This window comes from Gymnodraco acuticeps, unplaced genomic scaffold (genome assembly GCF_902827175.1).
Source record: "Gymnodraco acuticeps unplaced genomic scaffold, fGymAcu1.1, whole genome shotgun sequence".
Classification (NCBI taxonomy): domain Eukaryota; kingdom Metazoa; phylum Chordata; class Actinopteri; order Perciformes; family Bathydraconidae; genus Gymnodraco; species Gymnodraco acuticeps.
The window spans coordinates 3,017,681-3,041,242 of NW_022991435.1; the positions used below are offsets into that span (position 1 = coordinate 3,017,681).

Here is a 23,562-nt window from a genome sequence, read left to right on the forward strand (position 1 = left end):
CTGAAATGTAGGCTGATGTGTAAAATTAGAACAGAGGACAGTTGATTGATTAGCATCGAGTTGTAATAGGGGCAGTGTTTGTGCTAATCAACCCTAACATATGCACTATGATCAATACTAAATGAAGTTATCGATTCCAACCCGCAATGTTTGATGATGGATTGATCCAATGTCCATCTAGGCATTACACATGCATTAGAGAAAACTACATATAAATCGATCACTTTATTGGCCTCTAATGTTTGAGCCTAAAATGACCACCATGAAGCCATGGGCAAAGCGTGCGTGTGTGTGCGTGTGCGCGTGTGTCTTGTTTGATGTATTGAAAAGTTCTTTATGACAATTTGGACTGCAATTTCAAGAGTGGAAATAGAAACAATTGAATACAATTTGAACTCATACTGGTAAATTCCCAAAGAAGCTATTTGGCTCCTCCTGGTGGTGATTGTATGTAAATACAAAGAGTTTTTTCCATCCATACCTTTCATACTTTACTTTCTAGAGATGATGCACTATTATACTTTGCATTTACCTTAATTTTGTATGTACATACTGTATATACATATGATAGTAGTAGAGTTGTTGAGCTTCTTCATTCAAAATGAGACTATTTTAGAAAAAAATACTTTTTTAATATGCCAACTGAAGGGATTTTATTTGACTATTTAAAATATATTAGTCATGTGCACAGTGAATGACTTCATTACCTTTCCAAAAATCCCAAGGTGGAATCTTTTAAACTCTAGGGCTGTAAATACATGTGCAACAATGTAGTTGAATAGATAGATATACAATAATACAAAAAAAGAAGATATTACTTTAGTTGCAAGTGGATTTTTATTATTTTTGTTGAAAAAACAAACAAACAAAAAAATCCATCAACGATTGAGCTGGCACAAACCAATGTGGCAGGTTTCATTGAACCCTGCTTGAGGCTCCAGGTTAACCATACAAAAAGAAAGTGGATTGCATACAAACACTGAAATGAGAGCTACACAGCAGAGTGAAATGTTTGTCCAGTTGTCTGTACGTTTCACATTATTGTTATTTGACCTCATGTATTACTGCAATGTAGCCAAAGACAGAACTATTACAACACAAGCCTCTTAAAGTGTACTGCAACACGTTTAAGAATATTATGCCTGAATGCACCGTATTTTACTATAATTGGCTAATTAAATACAATACTTATTATTCAACATGAAAGCTGTGCAGACTTTATCATTTTCATATGGGGAATGAATATGCTGCGGTTGTATACTGTGAACGGAGACCTTGATTACAAACATCGTAAACGTTTTTAAGGTAAATTTGATTACGTGTTGGGTACAATTTGAAATGTGTTTATCGGGTTTTCCTAAAGAAAACCATTATGTATAGTATATTCACTTTTTAACTGAATGTTGATGATACTTTCACCAACAACCCTTTCTGTAACAGATTAGCAATTATGTTTTGTGTTCAGTTTTTAACAGTTCCAACTGTGTACAGTGTTGTAGAAAGACAATTCCAGTTGTTGAACTCTCACATTAAAGTTATAACATCTTCATATTCACAACATGTTGCCAGGAGAACCAAAAACGTGAAAGAAAGATCGAACAATGTAAACAATACCAATGACGCGAACATCCAAACTTTGCAATATGGATCAGTTTTATGAAAGCAGTAAAACCGAGTAACCAGCGCTCCTGCACAAATGCGTTCATGTAAGTATTTGTCCTGCAGAGTTTGTAAGTGTAAGCAGAAGCATAAATGTTTGCATGAAGGGTTACAGTGACACACAAATAAACTCACAGTTTATACTGAAAGATAAATCAGTCAAGCAAAATCAATTGTCAACAGTCAATGTCAAACAAGGTTAGATTGCACAAAAATGCACCAATAAATTGCAAACTACAGCATGATCGTACACGGGCCTAAGAACAAAAAACAATAGATGATATGCATATACAGTATCTATATTATATACACACACATTTGGACATCCTTCACAACTACTCAGGAATCTAAACTGTACAATATATCTGCTTTAAGAACAGTTGCGCAAAATACCATTTTGATATAAAGTAATACTTATTTTTACTTCTACAATGTACAAGTTCAAACTGTCCACACAATAAAATGCAAGCATAAGCCCTAAAAGGCCACAAAAGTGCATGTTATCAGGTCAGTTGGAAGCCACTGGAAGGAAGGACTGGCGTAAGAGTGGGAGCGTCTCCACACTCAGACCCAGTGTCTTGCAAGATGAATTGTTAGTGGAGGGAAATCTGGAGTAGATAATAATTAATATACATGCAGGCACACACGAACCGCAGAGGCTCAAACACACACATTCTTAAAACATAGTCGGGCGAGAAAGTGACCCACGTGTTAAACCTACACTCACACTGTCACACACAAACAGGTAATGGGGCGATGATGAAACTTCCAACAACATTCTCCCGCTCCAACATTTCCCCACACCGTCACATTTTATTCAAGTAGTGGCACTCCAATAATATATACTTTAGTCTTGGTACCTTTTGAACATCACACACATCTCAGAAAATAGAGGATACGAAAGGACACGTTAGTCTCGTGTTTTTCACACAAGATATTTAAAGTCCTGTCCAGCGACTGTGTGCAGGCCGAAGCTGGCCTTCTTTGCCAATCTTATTTTGGTGTTAACAAATAAAAACTGTGGACACAGAAGGCCAACTTCACCCGAAGCAGGTCACTATCAGGCGTAGAGTTATAGAGCAATGGGGGAAACACTGAATATCAGCCTTTCATCCAAATCTTAAGAAACACAAGCCAGTTTCTGAGGCATGTGTGGGAGTGACAGGCCGTCACAAGCTCATCTCTGTGTTTTCCTGTTTAAGGCAAGAAAGCTCACTGCTGTGTTTAAACTTCAGGCCATCAATAGGGGGAGGGGGGCTGCACTGTTGAGAGGGGAATGCTTGAAGCCACACTTTTTTGTAGTGCAAAGATGGTGACTTTAAAACAGACCCAAGTCTTTGTTTCCTGCTTCCTTCTGACATTCTGCTTACACGGCTAACTGCCAGTCGTCTGATAGTAAACTAGTCTCACAGCACTGAAGCAAGACCAGTGCAGACAAATAGTGCCAATGGAGAACCATTGACCTACATTAGTTTTAATTTCTCCTGTCCAATTGTAATTGCCTCCAAGCATCCCCCTTTTAAAATATCATTGAGTGGAAAGGCAGTTTTTCAAGGGAAGCGTACAAACTAAAACCTTTTTCAGTTAATGCCACTGAATTGTGCTTAAATTATTGTATTTTTTAGGGGTGGCCTTAGTTTGCAAGGTGCCAAACTCTGTATTTATACTGTCAGTGCCTCATTTATCCTCCTATGACCTTTTTTTGGGAACTGTAGCCAACTCTATCGGTTTCAAGGAACTGGAGGTGTTGATGCTGATATGGTGAAGAAAGGGATTTCCCTTCCTCCAATTTCCTCATCTTTTGTCTTTTTTTTTTTTCTTCTGGTCCATTAGAGTATTATCGGTTTTCCTTTGGTCTTCATTTTAACATGTCGTCTAGCCTTCCCCCCCCCCCAAGGGCTTTCTTCTCAGTCATTTGCTTATTGACTCCCTCTTTAAATGAGAAGGAGACGTACCTGGTGGGCTAACGGCCGAGCAGGTAGACCACCACCTCGTAGGTGAACATCATGATGGCCGTGTTGGGGATCTGTCTGACGAGGTGGGTGGTTAGGCCGTGGTACAGCGCCCGGTATCCCTCCTCCCGGGATACCAACAGCAGAGTCTGGAAGAAGGAGCGATACTTGCTGCCTTCCTCTCGTAGCCGCGTGCGGATCACCTCTGCGATTAGAGAGAAGTAGAAGAAAATGATGTTAAGGTCTCAAAAAAAAGGCTGCTATTTATTAATTGATCTTTTGGTATACTGATTTTCTATAAATAAGGTATAAGAGATATTGATTTGTCCCAGAATGACTTCAGACAAAGGGTGTTTGAAGCGTTGCATTCAGCTGTGGGCTGTGCGTAGTCGGAGAATGACAGTGATATTTATAGCATAAGTGGAGCATCATATTTTCCAATACGAAAGTATGAGTCACGGCCCGTCCACATACAGGCATGAAAAAAATCTTTCAAAGCTTCGCCCATTCACTTGAATGGGGGTGACGTAGAAGATTTTGAATCTTCGCCGAACTGCATTGTGGGGAGCGGAGCATGGCTTTGCAAGCATCGTGAGCATCAAAAGTTGAGCAATGTTCAACTTTTGATGCTCCCGATGCTTTCGAAGCTGGCATCAGCCAATCAAATCCCGTTTATGCAAATCCCACCAGTACAAGCGCTAGCCAATCAAACCGCGTGCAAGCTGGGAGAGCCAGACCGCAGTTCATTTCCTCATATTCCAAACGAGAAATTACGGTAGCAAATCACCCGGTTCTTTACGACCAGAACTATTTACCGGGATACAAACCGGAGGAACCAGGCATGGAGGGAGGTGGCAGAGACAGTGGGTGAAACTGGTAGGTTTTCGCCTGTTTGGGGAGTTTATATCCAGTTTACTTCGTTTTAACATTGCTATTGCTTTGTATGTCGGGGGCGGGAGATTCATGTGATTGGTTGTTGGTCGCAAAAAATCGCCAAGCTTCAGACACGCCCAGCATCAACATTTTTCAAGATTTATTTCATGCCTGTGTGTGGACCGGCCGTCACTCTCTCACTATAAATCTTACATTCATAGTGAGAGATGCTTTTTTAGATGGTGTATCCCTTTAAACTATCAATGACTGTTTTTGAATGTATGTTTGTGTATAAATTAAACAACTAAAATATAATGTGTTGGCTGATGAGCTTGGTTTACAGTCTTAATGCTTTGCTACCTAAGCTTCTGTTACAATCCTATTAACAAAGGGCACAGGTGACCAGAGTCCCTAAGAGAGAGAAGTGGAGCAGAGGGATGTCTTTACAAAAACTACCCAGCCCAGCTGTGTTTAGGGAATAAAACTGCCTTTTTATAAATCGGAGATTGCAAGAGTAACATTGTGGTACTTTCTAAGGTACCTGAACCAATCATTCCCAGGCTCTTAAGGTCTTTATCCTCACATTAAAAGTGTTACTATTAATTCAGTTGCCAAAAAAGTTGGTTCAGGATTAATAAAGGATTAATGGTTAGCTAAACGTGCCAACAGACAAATGACGGGATCTTTTCATTTTAAATACTTTAAATACTTTTGGTTTACATTACGGTTGTGTAAAGAAGAAACACCAGATTGTGTTGAATGCATTTCTACCGAGTAGATTTGGTTTAAAGCACATTCAAACTTTGAAAACATTTATCAAAATTAATCATTTTCCAGCTTGCTTACACTTTGACACAGAGAAGAACCCTGGTAAAACAAGGGCATATATTTCGGATCTCTTTTTTAAGGTTCATGTCTTCAGTTGGAACTAGTCGGCTTGTGACGTGGGAAACTCAGAAAGTATTTTTTTATGGACTTAATGGTTTGGTATTTTTAAGGGATCTTTGGACATTTCATGCTACAAGAGACAGAAGGTTACCATGAGGGTAGGCGATGGAGGTGGCGCAGGTCTTGGAGGTGGCTGCTGCGAACATCATGGCCACAAAGTCTGAGGCTTCCTTCACAGTCTCTGCCTCTTTGTCCATGCTGGAGCGGGCCTTGTACTCCAGCAGTTTGCGTTTGATGCCCTCATAGATGACAAAGTGGATAACGGTCTCAGAGATGCCAGCGTATGAGGCTGACATTCCCCTGTAGAAGCCTCGCAGGCCGTCCATCTGGTAAACCCGCCGCACGCACTCGAAGGCGTTCATTCGCCGCTCACCCTTGTTCCTGGAATCATATAGAGACTTTTAATCCATGTCCAATAACAACATGATTTCATTTTCCTTTTTATTTATTATTATTAAAGTTTCCTCACCTGGTTTCCAGCTGCAGGCGGGTCTTGATCAGCCAGATGGGATTGGTGGCTGTGATGGCGGTGAACCCTGGGAATTTCAGAGGAGGACAGAGGTTCAGACAGAGGCACAGACATTTGGAGGGACACAATCTATTCTACTATATTAAATATTCTATATTGCACAAGGACAATGAAAAGCACTTCACTAAACAGGATCAACTTCAGAGTTTTACTTTACTATGTGATATTTTATTACTATACAATATTTGTATATATTAAATATTTTTTGAAAGATCAGAATTATTTTTGTTACAGACAAAAATGTATGTTTTCCCATTGATCCTCTTCATGTGAAATGCTACACAAGTGCATGTAAACAAAAGATCTCTGACTGAAGTAAAGTATCTTAACGAACTAACAGTGCATAAAGGCAGCAGCTGTGAGGGCTTTCTTTTCTCCATTTGTCATCTTAATAATTTTTCTAACTGGAACACTGGGAAATGAGGCCGAGCCGCAGAGTCGTTGTAGGCCTTTGAGTGTGGCAGATTGTTTATACTGCAGACTATTCATTTCCTTGAAATGATAATTAGAGCTCTTGTGTTTTTAATGAAATCATTTGCTATTGAGACATGAGCTCTTCTTAATGAGCTTACGGAGGCGGTCTGTTTTTCTAATATCATTACTTTCAATGTGCTTTGAACACACAGAAGTATTGGCCTAATACAAGAAATTCATTCCACAACTTCGAGTCACAACACAGCTTTGATTCTTTGATATCATTGGTTAGTCATTGCTATAAATGTTCTTTTAATTTTGGTTCTTCAATATGAATGTTCCATCTTTATTAGTCAATGAATGAACATATTTATGTTTATTCTGTGACTTTGAACAAAGCAGTAGTTAACTGGTTGGACACTAGAGACAGGCTGTAGGCCTGATACTAGCACCACTACAGGACAGAGAAACAAAATGGTGTCTGGAGGAGATTCTTCAATTATTCAGCAGGACTAAAGTGGAAAGTCTCAGACGGGAAATTTAGAGCCGACTTTTCATCCTGCTGGTGAGCAACACTGTTGACCATGTCAAGTGGCCTTCAGCCAATATAAATGTTAGCTTTGTTTTAAACCTGGGTCCCTCAATAATGGGGTCCCTGAAATTGTATTTAAAATGCACAGAGTATATTCTAAGCAGATGTGAGTTTGTGCATGTGTTTGTTTGAGTTATTTGAGTTGAGAATGTTATTTTATTTTTATTAAGTAGAAACGCTGGGAAATGTACAGTAAGTAAAGTTTGATGTGTGGTGTGTGAAGCTAACTAATTAGCACTTTGTATCACTAAGAAATGGCACAAAGTCTCTCTAAAAGTTTCTGATACGAAAGATGGAACAGTAAGAAATAAAAACATGGCCATTGCAGAAAACAGCTAAGACGGAGGCAAGTCTAGAAAGAGACCTGTCACATCTAGTGATTCAATGCAACACTGCCCTACGTTAAGGCAACGGCGTGAAGAAGAGAGGAAGACACAGGTCTGTTGAAGAGAAGGAGAGAAGAAGAAAAAGAGGAAGAAGAAAAAAGAGGGAAGTAGAAGGAAGTAGCGTCTATGGCGTGTACTCACGAAGGAGGGGCAAAGCTCCTCCAGCTCCTCCCCGCTGCAGCTAGTAGCCTGCAGATATGGGGGGCACAGATGGCGGGGGTCTCCCACCCAATCACGCAGGGGTGAAAGCTTTACAGTAAAACCCTAAAATAGACACAGGCTTTTCTGTACCACAATCGCACACAAGCAGCAGTCAAATCCACCCCCAACCCCACCACCCACCCACCCACCCTTTCATTGACTCTTAGTTATAGAATTAAGTTGTTTTCAATTTATTTTACTTACAGTTGATAATTACCTTTACTCTTTTTTATCAACTAGAATAAAGAAAATGTTGACTGAACACAAGCCAACCCAATCCAAAACTCCAGCTCCATTTCACCAGAGTGAGGTAAATACACAAGTACAAAGGAAGACAATTAAATTGAGGATGTATTATTAATAATAATTTTGCTATTATCAGTTAATGAACAATATATATATATATATATATCTATTAGATTAATAATTAAATCAGATGCATACTGAAATAATGTAGAAAATTAAAAGAGGCAGGTGGAAATGCTAACCTTGTCGTTGAGACTGAAAGCGGTGGACAATGGTGATGAAAGTAGTGACATATGTGTATGAATATGTGATGACAAAAGGAAGTGGTTGATCATAGGAAAGTGAATGAATGGGGTGGAACAGTGAGTCAGTCAGCTCCAAATATCTGGGCCAAACCTCATTCTGGAAAAACTAGGATCAATTTAAATATAACACTAGTCCTTCAAAATGTGGAGAAAAATATGTGAGGCTTATAGAAAACACATCAAATAACAAGTCCTCTCCAATGTCGAACAAAAGGACTCTGGAAATCGCAACCTCAAAACGGTTTTCCAAAGTTACTGAATGACACCAAGTAGTGGTTTTGATTTATATTTTAAAGATGAATTTTTAACGGAGGCAGATTAAATGTAGCTGTTATTGTAATGAGTAATTTAAGTTGATGATATGAATACTTTTAGTTAAATATGTTAATTGATGATGTATTTTTGTCCTTGCATGTTTATACTTAGCATTTTTTGCTGCTCGTTTACAACAAGGCTTGTCTCGATAGGACAACATGTCTCAATGGATAAGTGATGTGTACAAATATGAAAGATGAAAACATTTTTCATCGTGACTTCATCTGAGCCAATAACGCATGACTAAAAAGGTCTCAATGTAACTGTATGTATGGAACAAAGTAACTCCAGAAATACCAAAAAGTAAATCACAGTTGGCAGATTAAATAAGCCATGAAGAACACACATAAAGGTATTCAAGCCTCTGTGAGGAGCCTCATCTGCAGGTGGGCAGGCTGCTGCATGTCTGCAGTATGGCCTTTTATAGCCACATCATCTGTGTGTTCCTCCAGAGGATGTTAACCTACATAATATGGAAGGAAAATATGCTCTAAATTAACTCCAGGTTTAAATCTAAAATTGGGACTAGCCTCCCTTACTTTTCAAAGTCAAAGGGACGTCGTAAGAGGCAGTGACTTCACAAAGTTAGTGAGGCTTTCTTTAACCCTGCATGAAATATGTGCACATGCACAACAAATGTATCTGTGCAGCAACTGTGAAATAAATGAGTGCTGCAGTACAACAGAGGTTTGTATTATTCAGATCTACGGATGAATGAATGCAACAGCTACACTGATGACTAAATATGTGCAGCATAAAGAAACAAAAACACTAAACTGACTTTTCTATATGGTCTGCTAAAGTTTGCCCAACTCCATAACATGATGTTTCTTTACTGCATATTGCACACATACAAGTACAAATGGGTGTTTTTTAAACTGGTGCCAATACTGTTGAGGTAAGTTTGTGAAGGAATCATCTTTATTTAAAAAAAAAGAAGTTAAACCAATAAAAAAAAAAGAGGAAGCAATGTCAACATATTAATGATTTTCCTTAAGAATAAATGTCAAAGAAATGAGTCAGTAATTGTTTTGATGCATGAAAAAGACAAAATGGAGCACATCAATTACCACCTATAACCTGTGGCAGTGACAAGGTTAGCATTTCTTTGGTGCTGACAACATCAAATCCAGATTATGTGTCATAGCTTTAACTTTACCATGTTTATGAAACAAGGGGAAGGGGAGGTGTTTGTCAAAACTAAGAAATAACAAGCCTTAAAATAAGTTCCTAAAACTACAGACCAGCAGCTAACACGGTGCCATAAGCAATGGTAAAATCATCACAAATGAATAACCATTATGAACTGTCTAATATTCATAAAAATCACCATGGTTTTCATCATACCAGTGTAAAGAAATGGGATGCTACCTGCCGTGTCCGCCCGAGTGCCAGGGGCCCCAGTTGACCTTTGGGGGCTGTGCTCTCTCCTCTATACACACAGAGCAAAGAAGGGGGCCCAGACCACACTGTTCAAGTAACAACTGTGATGTTAAACCATTTACAGTCCTCTGGAGACGCTTCAAAATTAAATAAAAAGAGGATGAGAGGGCAAGGAGGAAATAAAAAATAATGGAGGACATGGGGGACAAAAGGGCTAAGAGAGGAGGAAAGCACAACCTAAACTTTGAGGACCGTGAGGTTTGTCAAACAAATACAAATATATATGTGTTATAAATACCAGCAGTGGCACATTATAGCCTCAATTGTCTCGATGCCGGGTTTCATTTGCATCAAAGTCTAAGAATGCTGATTTAGCGTGTGTCGACTCAACTATACGCTATGTTGTCTGGCAAGGCAGCCATGAACATACAAGATGGTTTATCAACTGGGTTAAAAAAAACGTCAACTCAGGGCGAAAAAAACGGTCGACATAATTGGCGTTTTTTCTTCTATTGTCCAATTGGTTTAATTGAGAGGCGGGACTCCTTTGAATGCTGTTGATTGATAGCCAGAGCCATATGACTTTACCAGCCGAAGTTACCATGATCTGAACAGAAAACAGCCCAGAGGTAAGGAGTTAGTATGGTACTTGAGATTTCGTGTTAGTTGTTTTTGTCAACTTAAACTGTATAATTACAAGTGTACCGTTTATGGTTTCTTTTAAGCTAGCCCTTAAACTCTATCAGTGGTTGTGTAGCATTGATCAGCAGAAAACACTTTGCCTGGTCTTCTTGAATAAAACAAGGCAGGGGGTGCGTATTCTGATCAGGACCACAGTCAAAGTTAAATTCATCTTTAATGGAAGGTTTTGTTTCACAGTGAGGCTGTTTTCATCACAATCAAGGTCGAGGTCAGTTTGATCCTGAGTCTTAAATTGTGCTTTCTGATAAACCACCTATAGTTTATATTTCATAGTTCTATACATAAAACATCTTCGTAATAATGCCTACTTGTAAAATATATCATATATTAGATCTTGCATGCTTTTTGATATTCACAAGCTTTTAATTTGTGAAAATCCCACCATCCTACACATGTATATTAAGAGGGGGGTAAAGGGGAGGGGGGTGATGGGAAACTCCGGGGTATTTGAACTTGTGAAAGTGATGAAAAGTAAACTGTCTGATGAAGACAAACTGAATAAGTCTTTAACATGTTTTTTTTATAAAACCCATCAGTGATTTACACTGCCCAGGCAGACAGACAGCAGAGATAACGCTCAGCGACAGACAGGGACACACAGACAGAAGGGGGAGGGGGGGGAGCCATCTTTACCTGCCAGCCCAGCCGACACCATGTGCACCTGGGTAGAGTCCGGCTCCAGCACGCCATTCAGCTTCTCCTTGGCTGTCGAATAGGCCCCAAAGTAGATCGCTCTGTTGCAAATAATCAGAACAATAATCAACCTCTAGACCAGTGATTCTCAAATGGGGACCCCTAGGGGTACGTTGGAGTACTGCAGGGGGTACGTGAGATTTATTTTATGTTAATGAAAAAAAAAACATAATTAATGCATTTAAACAAACTACTAATAGTAGATTAACTACTTTATTCAAAGGTTTACAGAAATTCTGGATAATAAAATGGGAAAAGTAAACGGGTTGCTCTCTTTTCCTCTCCCTCTCCTGACAGCCCGTCAGTCTCGTGCAGCTCGCTGAACCTGTACTAAGTGACCCGACAGTAAAGAATACATATATTTAAAACTAGTTTAGCTAGTTCCAGAGTAGATAAAGTAGCTAAGTGTGTTAGGTCCAAAAAATATATATATACCAATTTTAGGAAAATTAACGAAGTTTGAGCAGTGTGGGTTTTATATGAACAGAGTTACACATATTTCAAAACGCGAAGTGTAATAACTGCAGTTTGCCTCCCTGTCAGCATGACAAAGCTCCTCAGTGAAGCACAAGCCCATGTTTCTAAGTACAACTTATTAAAAATATCAGTTCAATGCAACTAATGTCGTCTTAGTGTTATTGCATGATGTTAAAATTGGTTTGCCATGAATTTAGTGATGGATTGTAAACATTTGAAATGTAGCATTTAAGGCAAGGCAAGTTTATTTATATAGCACCTTTCAACCAGGCTTGGAATTTCGTCATTTTAGGGGCAAGGCCATTTGGCCTTTGGTGTCACACATTTTTTCAGGGCGCAAAGGCCACATGCCAGGGCACAAAGGCCATTGAAGGAAACATTTGGATTTGGAGCTTAAATAACTTCACTTTCTGATAAGAAAAACACATGAATGACATGGAAAACAAATCACTTTTTTTAATATCAATAATGTCAAACATTATATCATCATATAGGCCTATGCCTCCTTAGTATTACCGTATATAAAATAAAATACTCTACTTTGAATAATTAGTGTTTGGTATGTTTTCCATCTACTACTACTCCCATTCACAAATCCAAAATCAAATCAAAAAATCTAAAATTCTATTAATATGTAACAAATATATTCCATTTCAGAGCATAAGAATAAGCCTTCAAGGGTCAAACTCCGCATACATCATTTAGCAGTGCACAGTGAAGTGTGTGTGTGTGTGTGTGTGTGTGTGTGTGTGTGTGTGTGTGTGTGTGTGTGTGTGTGTGTGTGTGTGTGTGTGTGTGTGTGTGTGTGTGTGTGTGTGTGTGTGTGTGTGTGTGTGTGTGTGTGTGTGTGTGTGTGTGTGTGTGTGTGTGTGTGTGTGTGTGTGTACGAGAGTCTCTTTAATCAACTCCTCACAGCTCTGTTCAGAAACTGAATACAATCGCTGCTTTAATTCTGTCTTTAGGACGTTGTTGTGAGTGTGGACGGAGCAGCTATATACAGGTTAGTTTAGCCTGATTGATCCATTCAGAAAACACGCATTTTAAAAGATTTTTCGCTTGCCGTCTTGTCTGCAGACTTGTCAAAGCATTAATTCATGTTTTTTACTAACCGGTATCAGTATGTTGTTACTTCAGCATCATTTTGAAACGTGTCTTACAATTAAATCACTGTAAAATAGGTTACGTTTGTCGTAGTTGGTTTCCACCACAGTATTTACATGGAAATAAGCCACGCCCCCTCTCCAGCGCGTTCTGTTTGAATGACAGGAGTAAACACAGCTGACAGCCGCAATGAAACTCCAGCGGTTGGAGCAATGCTAGTATTCGCATCGCGTCCGTTGTGAACGCAGCATAATGCAGTTCAGAAACCACTGTTCTGACGCTTTTAAAGCAACTTTTAACAGTGCGAGGGGCCCAAATGCCATGGTGGCCGTAGGACGTACAATTATTTGTGGGGCATAACGGCCAGACCGAGGGGCTACGACGGCCATGGCCGTCATGGCCGCCGTGAAAATCCTACCCTGCTTTCAACACAAGGCAACTCAAGGTGCTTTACAAAAAGGCATTTTAAAAAAAGATAATAAAAGAAACATTAAAAGAAAAAATACATGAATAAAAAGTACATGAATAAAAAGTACATGAATAAAAATTACATGAATAAAAAGTTACAGTGCAGTTTAAGATATGAATAGTTCACACAGAAGTTCCACTTTACTGATGAACACAACGGCTCAGTTTCAATTAAAAGCAGCGACAAAAATAAAAGTCTTCAGCCTGGATTTAAATGTAGTAAGAGTTGCAGCGGACCTGCAGGTTTCTGGGAGTTTGTTCCAGATATTTGGAGCATAATAACTGAACGCTGCTTTACCATGTTTAGTTCTGACTCTGGGGACAGAAAGCTGACCAGTCCCTGAAGACCTGAGAGATCTGGATGGTTCATAATTTAGCAGGAGGTCAGAAATGTATTTTGGGCCTAAACCATTCAGTGCTTTATAAACCAGCAGCAGTATTTTGAAATCTATTCTTTGACACACAGGAAGCCAGTGTAAAGACTTCAGAACAGGAGTGATCCACTTTCTTAGTGTTAGTGAGGACTCGAGCAGCGGCGTTCTGAATCAGCTGCAGCTTTCTAAAAGATTTTTTAGTGAGACCTGTAAAGACACCATTACAGTAGTCCAGTCTACTGAAGATAAAAGCATGGACAAGTTTTTCCAAATCCTGCTGTGACATTAGTCTTTTAATCCTAGATATGTTCTTTAGGTGATAGTAGGCTGATTTAGTAATTGTTTTAATGTGACAGTTGAAACTCAGGTCAGAGTCCATGACTACACCTAGATTTCTGGCTTTATCTGTTGTTTTGAACATTGCACACTGAAGCTCAGCGCTAACTTTTAAGTGTTAAGTGTTTATCAGTTACAATGTTGTTGTTTTAATAAATCAGACACTGATGGTGCAGCACTATACTGTACGTCTTTATGCTTTTTTTCCTTAAAAACCCCGAGCCTGTTTTTCAGGTCTCAGGCTCGAAAATGACATTCCCAGAACAAATGACCATATCTTCCCTTCTAAAAGGGTTAAATTAATAATCTTTTTTCTCAAAGTAATGATAAACCTGTGAGTTGGATGTAGAAAAGTAAGAATCAATATAGATTGAACATGGTAAAAAACTGTAAATTATAGTGTCCGTCCAAAATATATTTTGTACTTATAGTGAAAACTAACCTTGGTTGATGGGTTAGTAGACTAAAAGCTTTAGGAATCCAAAGTACAACATATAATAAGTACCCTGTATCAAGAATGATGCAAAACAAGTGATATTTGACCTTTTTAGACAGATTTAGCAAAAAAAACCTCTTCTGGGGCTATTTGGGTGGACTTTCCATATCTCTGGCCCCCCTTGTTCGATTTTGACATGTGACATCTCTTTCTGACCGTTAGAGCCAATAGAATCCAAGGGAAATCATCCCGCACACACTCATGTTCTCTCTACGCATGCTAGCTTGCAGCAGAGGGGAGAAATATTGCTGCTCTGATATAAAGCAACAGAAAAGCTGTTTTATTACTTATGGATTATCAGAACATTTCAAAGGGGACACAGACACATTGGATTAACCTATGGATTAACTACAGCATCGTTTTTATCGTTTTAATGCCATTAAAGACCAGTTTTGACCAGACAAAGACGAAGGTAAGCCATGTTAGCGTTGTGGGCTACCAAGCGCCACTTGTTTTGATGTACGTTTTTGTTGATAACGTCGCGAGTTTGTATCTTTCAGTGTTGAGGTGGGCACCGTTATATTCTGTGTCTCCCTGCGATCATAAACGATGTGTTGGATGTGCACCTAGGATAAATAATAAGGGAGCTAGGAGTGATTATCGGTGCAGTAATAGGTTAGCATTTTTCGCTCAGGGGTCATTTAGATGCTTCTTATGAGACTTGTGTTTTGTTTTGGTAAAAATGGTTTGTATCATCAGTTAGCTGAGATTATTCCCGTTAATCTGGTATAACACATTAATAGGTTCTTAAATATTAAGATCCACTGAGACAGTGTCGTGAACCAAAAACAAAAAGGACCCGCCGAGGGGGTCCTTGGGGCTTAACAGGTTAACAAATAGTTTTTGCGCTGATCAGGGGGTACTTGTCTGACGTTTTTTTTTCAAAGAGGGTACATTATTGAAAAAAGTTTGAGAACCACTGCTCTAGACTGTTTAAACAACACATTTACAATAAAAAAATGTATGATAGGCATCAGGGTTTAAACCATGAGTTAAGCAAATTAAAAACAAATGGACACAAACACAGAAAAAAATATTATGGCAAGATTTTAAAGCAGAATATCATTAAGTTAAGTAAGTGCATTATATATGAAACCATTATTTGAATTGCCTGAATTAGTACTGCCAAAAGTGAACGTCAGGGCGTGCAATAGAGCTAAACCAAGCTAATATGTATCTGTGTGTGCACACTCTCAATCTCATGGAACGCTTTAGTAACAGATTTATCTCCCACGACTTTAGCTGCTTCTCACTAATTAAAATCACCGGATTTATTCAACATTTCTGCAGAGTGGAATTAAACCCAATGACCTTGACTCCCTGCCCTCCTTCTCAAGAGCATTCATGCACAACATAATGCCGATCGGCACATGAGAGATGATTTATGTGTGTGTTTGACCCTCTATGTGTATATGTATCTCTCATATGTTATACGTGATGCTGTTGTTGCAAGCTGTGTGTGTGAGTGTGAGTGTGTGTTTCTTCTAAACGCCAGCAGCAGGCCCAGTGGACTGAACTTTCATTAGCATCATGAGATTTTTTTTTAGCTCTCCAGTGACAGACTACTGCTTCCTTATTAAAACAGGAGAAAATAGTAGCTCTGTAGCCAAGCAACCCAGGTCTTTCTTGTAGACAAATAAAAAAACGATAAATTAAATGTATTTGATTGTGTCTGAATCCTCAGCTCAATCTAAACTGGTATTTAAATAGAAAATAAATGACATCTTATGTTGCCATACATCTTCAACACCAAGCATTGATCCAATAGTTTCAATTTGGCAATTTGTTATTATCATCCAGTGAAATCTCTACTAGTATGATACCAGAAGGCTGAACTAGCGAATCTAGCTGCTCCGAGTAATTAGTGATAATTTAAAATGTATTTTTTAAGATATCCTGAATGTCTTATTAAATGTGGCAATAAAGTAATAAAAAAGGGTTTACATTAAATTATTTAAACAAATATGTAGTTGAAAGTGATACAGCTTCAGTTAGGTGGTTGGAAATCATGTAATACATCCATAACCAAATGTGATGATATACTGTATCTGTAATTGTACACAGCATGTTAAGATTTATGTTAATGTGGTTATATATTTTAGCAGGGAAAACTTGTCCTCGTAATATGGCCTCAAGTGGTTCTTATACCCACATGCAAAACAGCCGGAAATCTCATATGTTGCCATTGAGTTCATCAGGGTGACTAGTTATGCAACAATATCTTCCTATAGCAGTTTGCTATCGCTGTCGTGACCAGAAAACAAGCTGCCATTTCCACAGCTGGAGAACTAGCTCACGGGAATGACACACACGCGCACGTGCGCACGCGCACACACACACACACACACACACACACACACACACACACACACGGGGACATTTATTATCCCTCTGAGAGTCTGAGCCTCACAGATTGAGACAGCGTAGAAAGTGCAGGACCCAGAGGTGAGGACAATTCTGATTTAATCTATGCCAAGAATGACAACACGGTGAAACAAAGGTGAGAATAAGAATGTGGAAAGGATGACTCATATGGAGATTGAGTCCATAACGAACCAACGGGAAGAGAGCGACAATGACCATGTGATGCAGCCGTAGCCAGGGAGAACTAGACAGGTCAGGGGGGGGATTAGTCACGAACACAGCTCTCCCAATAGGAACTCCATTGTGATGATAGACATCAACATCAACAACAGTCACATGGTCAGAGCGTCACAGCTGCCTGCTGTTGCTGAGGTTTCATTCAGACTCTGATTGACTGAGTACAGGCTGTGATGTAACCCTGACCAGCCAAGCTAACAGAGAGGGAAACAACTCATTTCCCTGTGGGATTTAAATACCAGATTGCTGGCCTCCTATTATTGCTACCAACATAAGCTCTGAATGAGCCGGGAGAAAATAAGAAGATCAGGCAGGAGCAAATGCCTCAACACAAATATGTGCCCATGTTTGATATGACATGTCAAGTAAATTATGGAGAAGTTATTTATATTCTTTAATATATAAGTCTTGCTGGTGCTGGAATAGTGGTTCTTTCTTAAGGTTTGTCATAAAAATCTAAGATTGTGTTCACTACTGTGCTGGTTATCAGACATGCAAGTTATGGTTTAGGACAGGGGTGTCAAACTCAAATACACAGTGGGCAAAAATAAAAAAATTGGTACTAGTCGAGGGCTGGACTGGTTCAATATTTATTGCAAAACTTATTGAAATGAACTTATTGCACATATTAAACCTGAAACCTGGAACCTGGATTTCCCTCAAAGAAAAAACTAAACATGCCCTGTTGTCGTGAGAAAAAAAGTGCAGAAGGAAACATCCATTGAAACTCAGTGTGCTGCTCTGTGATGCTAGTTCAAGCCAGATACTTTGCATCTCATCTTGGGTGCAAGTTCATCAATGTTTGGGCTCAGGCTCTGAGCGGAGGAAATCTTCAGGATCGAGTGAAGGTGTGCGTGCAATATACCGGCGGGCCAGATCTAATAGTAATTAGAAATTATCCTGCGGGCCGAAATTAAATCCACCAAGGGCCTGATTTGGCCCCCGGGCCTTGAGTTTGACACATGTGGTTTAGGACTAGGTTTGAATCTTATTTTCTATTCTATTTCTTTTGGCTTGATTATGTAAAACATGTACACAGAACATAATTAAAGACTAAAGAAAAAATCTAAAGAAAAAATAATAATGGTAAACATATATAAGCAACTTTCTATAAGCAACATACATCTTAGTCATAGTCTGACCCTATAGTAATCAACTTTCATGTGGTGGTGCAGGTGCAGGTTAAGATAAGTAGGAGAAGACATGCAACACACCCAGAATACTGTAGATAATACTGAACATACCTGGAAGGTGCCACACCCACGATGTTTGGGCCCAGTCCTCTGAGGAGTGAACGAGGTCCCTCTTTCTCTAGAATCAACCTGTAGAGAATTAAAGATTTGAATTCATGTTCTATTGGTTATTCCAGAATAATACAGAGCTAGTATACAGTATTTTTAACAACAAACATGAAATAAAACGTATACCATTGGGTTATTATTCATGGGAATGGCTAGAGAATAAATATATACCAATTAATACCACTAATGTCTGTCTGATAGATATAAAATACAATTTGAACAAGAAATAAACAGCAAGCCAATTTCTGCAAAAATGCTGGCGCTAGCTTATTATTTTTGCACAAGGTTGTATTGTTTTCATGTAACTCTCACCAAAAAAGCCAATTACTATGTTTCCCAAAATATCAAACTATTACTGTAAGAAAATTACAATTCATTGTGTGTGAGTTACACACACAGTAGATATTTATCTCACAGTCGTATGTAAAAAAAACTCCCTTACATGCTGTAAGATCACAGAAAATGAACAGAGCTAATAGAGGATGTTTATAGGGCACCATGGGAAAGTGCCCTTAGCATATGGAAAGGAAGTTATAACATTTTGGGCAATCTGCCAGGACCTGACACTCAGTACAGCCTGACATTACACGCTGGGTCACTATCAACATACTGGGTCACCCAAAATAAAGGAAACGGTAGGTGTCCTGTGTCAGGTGGTGTTTATATCATGACAGCTCAAATTGTCTGTTGTCACCTGAGTTCAAAGAGCGGTCTCCAACACTACCCTAGATAACCTCAGTACGGTTTATGGTTCTTCTTTCACCGCACGTTTTCACATAAACGGTGATGTAAAGTGTGTTCAAACAAAAGCTGTTCTTGCAAGTAATACGAGACGAGAAAAACGAGAAAAGTAGTCCTCTGGGCTAGATAATAAACTGCTCCTTTGGGGTAGATTAAATTCCCAAGATTTGAGCCTTCCCACACAATTACAAGAAGACACAGCCCATTATATCCTGGAGGAGCTATATAGCTGGAATTTGCCCTGGATGTGAGTTCTGGAAGGTCTTGTTAATATATCCATATTATAATAATGTAGTGATATGAGGGTACACACTGAGTAAGATTTTGGATATTCTGATATTGTAATATGACATAAGTGCGGTTCCTCGTTTTAAAGGCTGCATTAAAGTAGAGTTCTAGCATTTATCCACATTATATCCACATTACTGATAATCTTGTATCAACAATTGCAGTGTGCTGATATTTTGTGAAAGCACTAATAGTGAACTCTACATTGACAACAATAACATTGATATTTGATATTCCGTTTACTGCCCAGCCCTAGTTTGTGGGTTGAGCTTTCCTATTGTGAATATAAGATTTCTGCTCATTGCGAAATACTTCAACCCAAAAATGTACTGAATAAAATAAATCTCTTAAAATACACACAAATGACAGCAGTCTCCACAAACCCAAAACGTAAATCCTAAACTAACACACTGCACCAAAATGGAACAGTGCCTGCACCTCCCTGCACGTTGACCCACTTCTGACTCGTGTGGGTTTTTTCCTTTTCTTGCTACACCGTCCTTCCCTCTTCTGCCCTGCTCTGCTCTGTATCGAGTAATGGTGGTGTACAGTTTCTGCAAGTGGTTTTTCATATCAAGGACAACACAAGAAGCATTTATAACATAGCCTTGTTAAAGCAGGCAAACGGACAAAGACATACACTCCCATTTAGTGCAACAGCAAGGGAGAAAACCTATTTTTCTTTGCCAAACAAATGTGAGAACAACTAATTCTGGTTCAAATGTGTAATGTTGGTGACGATTAAGCCTTTCTGTTGAATTGTGCAAGAGCAAGATAGCAATATGCTGGCAAATCTGACTTCCATGGTAATTACCTATGCTAAAAATAATTGCGAGGTGAAACATGATCATGTGGTCCAGGATTCCTAGATTGCAATATAATTAATGCAAGATTTTGGGTGGAAAGTTTTACACACAGCAGCTTGTGCATTATGCAATATGTTTAACACAGTGTGACAGTCATGGAAATATGTTGCCAGCGAACAATAGTGGACCACTGTAGCTAAGTTGAACATTTACTTTACGACCGTTAATGCCTCAGTGACCAAGAGTAATTACAGCCCAGTGGTATTCAGTTGGTTCAAAATAAAAACCTAACCAAAGTTGGATTCCCCTACTTCCATTCCCATCTTTGTGTCATTTTAGATTCTTTAATGATAAGAGGAAGGGTATTCATTTGGAAAAAGTACCAGAAACAGTCAGTGGTTTACGGTTGGAATGATTCTTAAAATGGTTGATTGTGGATTGTGCTGTTTTCTAACTAAGTTATAATATAAAAGAGATCCAAAAACAGTAGTCTAAAAAACTTGGCTAAAAACATGCTGAACCCACTTGGCTACGCTAATGTAACCTTTCTTCTCCTGGAGCATTTAAGGAGTCATGAGGAGGAAAGTAATTACCTTTAACATGCATATTTGTTCTTAAACCCACAGGAAGATCACAGGTCAAACAACCAATTTCACTATTACTGTGGATTCACTGTACAGTACCAAAGCCCTGCCCATCTTGGTCAGTGACAGACAAGTTCAACAACTGACATGGACGTTTGTTGTGACAACAAACACAGTGTGCCACAGCTTTGACAGGCTTATTACAAAACTAACCAGGACCTTCACTTTGGGTCTTTCAGACCTTCTTCCTTTCTGCTACTTTGCACATTCAGTGCATGAATAATTCAAAGAAGAATAACTGCAAAAACTGCTTTTTAATAGACGTGTCTTTGCCTGAATTTGTACGGCTGATTTGTTACTGTAGCTCATAGCTCATCAAAATGGTATGGTTGAAAGTTAGTACAAATCCCATTTAGAGTAATTCTCCTTACTTGAGACAGTGCAGAGGCCCTGGTGGAGCGACACGGGCCACACTGGCTCCATTGACGGTGTTGAGCTGGACTTCAGAGATGTAGAAAGTGACGGAGGAGGACTGCAGTCTGGTCTTCACAACCTCCAGAGGACAAGTCACAATTGCGCCCACTGTGCCACCACATCTAGAAGAATGTAGGGAAAGGGCGCAGGAAGAAAGGGTGAAGAAACAAAGGTGAAAAAAAATCACAACGCTCTGCTTAAGCATATACATTGATCAAAACTGAGAGGGGACTAATCAAATGAATGATAATTAAATAACTACAAATTCATCACATATCCAATATTACTTGTATTTTGTTTTCATTTTGACTTCTTAAATGTAATGTCATCTTTAAAAAGTTTCTATAATAGGATGCATTATTATATTTGTTCAAAGTATCATCTATATTTGGCCTATTTCCTCAGCAAGTTCTCTTGTTTTATTCCATCCTCTAATACTGATGTTCCAAACCACCGGTAACACAATCTGTTTTTCCTTCTAGCACTAAAAGTATCCAGGAGCAGGCAAACATCCACACACTATGTGTTGTGATGTGCAAGATACTCAATCCGAAAAGCTGCCAGCTAAGAGAACTTGACCATGGCTGAGTGGAGCTGTAACCACTTTGTTGACTGTTGCCATCGGAGAAGGCAAGAATGAGTTGTCTTGAAAAATATACTGTTGTTTGGCTGACTCCCTGAACTCCTACACATATTATCACACCGTAAATATAAAGATGACTGACTGAAGACAAAACATTAAAAGCCAAAGTAGTCAGCCAATGAAGTTCTCCCTCAGTATGTAGCATTGTATTATCCTATTAATGTATGTATATATCAGTACTTTATTCTTATGTGCCCATGGCTACCAGATGTAACCTTAAAACAATAGTCTCCGCAACCCATGCATTATCGTCAATCACCTCAGTGTTCAGGATTTTATTTTAGACAGAGCTTCACAATCAAACCACCACAAAGCTAGAAAGTGCTTGTTTACTGCCATGGTGAAAAAACCACACAAATATTCTACACGTCAAGTTAAGTGAATAAATGATATAATTAATTAATACAACTAAATAGCTGTACTGCTACGGTGGTAAATGCATCCTAGCTGTTAGTTGTGAAATCATCCAGCTGCAGTCTCTTTTCAGTTACACCAGCTATATTTACCTTTCAAAAGACCGAGCCACATTCATGCTGCTCACAGGCAGCCGTGACCCTTAGCCTACTTTCAGAGCTACGCTGTCTGCTGCATGTGTGTGTGCCTCACTTGGTCGCCAGAGGAAACACTGTGTTCAGGTCTTGAGCTCAGGTATTTAGGGAAAGTAAAAGTGATTTTGCTGTTACTGACACTTCGTTTTATTTATCTTATCAAATTATTAGGTTCTTAACATGGCTAATTTCTGGAGTGGAGGAGCAGCACTGCTGTTGTTGACGCTGCTACTTCAGTAAATTAACGAAAGAGCAGCAAGAAGGCCGGAAATAAAATGATTGTTTTCAAAATAAAAGCGTAATCTCTTGTTACTTGACAAAAATAAGTCTATGTTTTAACACATTTATAAACAAAAAATAGTTGTAACTACTAAGGTGTATAGCCCAAGTCACCCCTTGGCCAAAACTTGCTCTCTATGTCACATTAGTGTGAACATTTTACTTTGCAAACTGTATATTTTGAAATGTTAACAGGAAGTTGAGTTTGAGTCGACCGTTTGGCACTGGCGTGCACATATGACAGGTTAGTAGCACATGCACGCGCTGCACATACAATCGGTTATGTGTATTTAACATTAGCAAGATCAACCAGACGACGAATTATGTTTTAAATGTATGAAATAACATGTGTAAAGTAATGTGTTACTCTGACTTACCCTCCAGCGAACAGATGAACCAGTGTGTCCCTTTGGCTCATTATTTAGCACTCCCTGACAGGCAGCGCACCTCAGGGCTGCGGCAAAGGGTCAAACACGGGCTTGGCTCCCGTCTCTTCCCGATGCTTTCCTCCTCCAAGGCGATGTGCCCGTCGATGGGCAAATGTCGTCGATGATGAACCAGCGGCGGGGCGAGTCTGCGTTGATTCAGACTGCAGTGGGCCGATAAACCCCCCTCTGTCGCTCTCGGCTTGCTCAGGTTCGCCTCTCACACAGATAGCTGTTTATCTTCGACTTAACAACCGGAGAGCTGCGAGCTGGCCGGGCTAAGAGCTGGAAAAGGAATATTTCAGCTCTAACGAACAGTTTTATGGCACATCCACGGGTTAGTCTCGATTATCTCCTCTGCTTTCATCGCTGCAGCGAGAGGGAAGGAGGCAGAGCTCATGGTACTTACTGTACAATCATAG

At 39.3% G+C, this 23,562-nt stretch overlaps 1 protein-coding gene across 1 annotated transcript; it reads right to left on the reverse strand.

The window, feature by feature from the left end:
- Positions 1-818: 818 nt before the first annotated feature.
- Positions 819-23,562, reverse strand: LOC117532589 (solute carrier family 25 member 36-A). Its single transcript, XM_034195934.1, has 7 exons — positions 23,093-23,562; positions 21,203-21,367; positions 18,296-18,373; positions 11,139-11,239; positions 5,902-5,968; positions 5,524-5,813; positions 819-3,816 (listed from the first exon to the last, which is right to left on the reverse strand). The coding sequence occupies exons 1-7, from the start codon at positions 23,131-23,133 to the stop codon at positions 3,623-3,625; spliced, it is 936 nt and encodes a 311-aa protein (XP_034051825.1). The 5' UTR covers positions 23,134-23,562; the 3' UTR covers positions 819-3,622.

Bases quoted from the DNA above. Each gene is read 5' to 3' on its own strand.
- LOC117532589 (XM_034195934.1), bottom strand. From the start codon at position 23,133: ATGAGCCAAAGGGACACACTGGTTCATCTGTTCGCTGGAGG. The intron at 18,374-21,202 runs GTAAGGAGAATT...AATTCTCTACAG, and splicing joins GGGCCTCTGCACTGTCTCAA to GTTGATTCTAGAGAAAGAGG. The intron at 5,969-11,138 runs GTAAAGATGGCT...TGAAATTCCCAG, and splicing joins GGTGTCGGCTGGGCTGGCAG to GGTTCACCGCCATCACAGCC.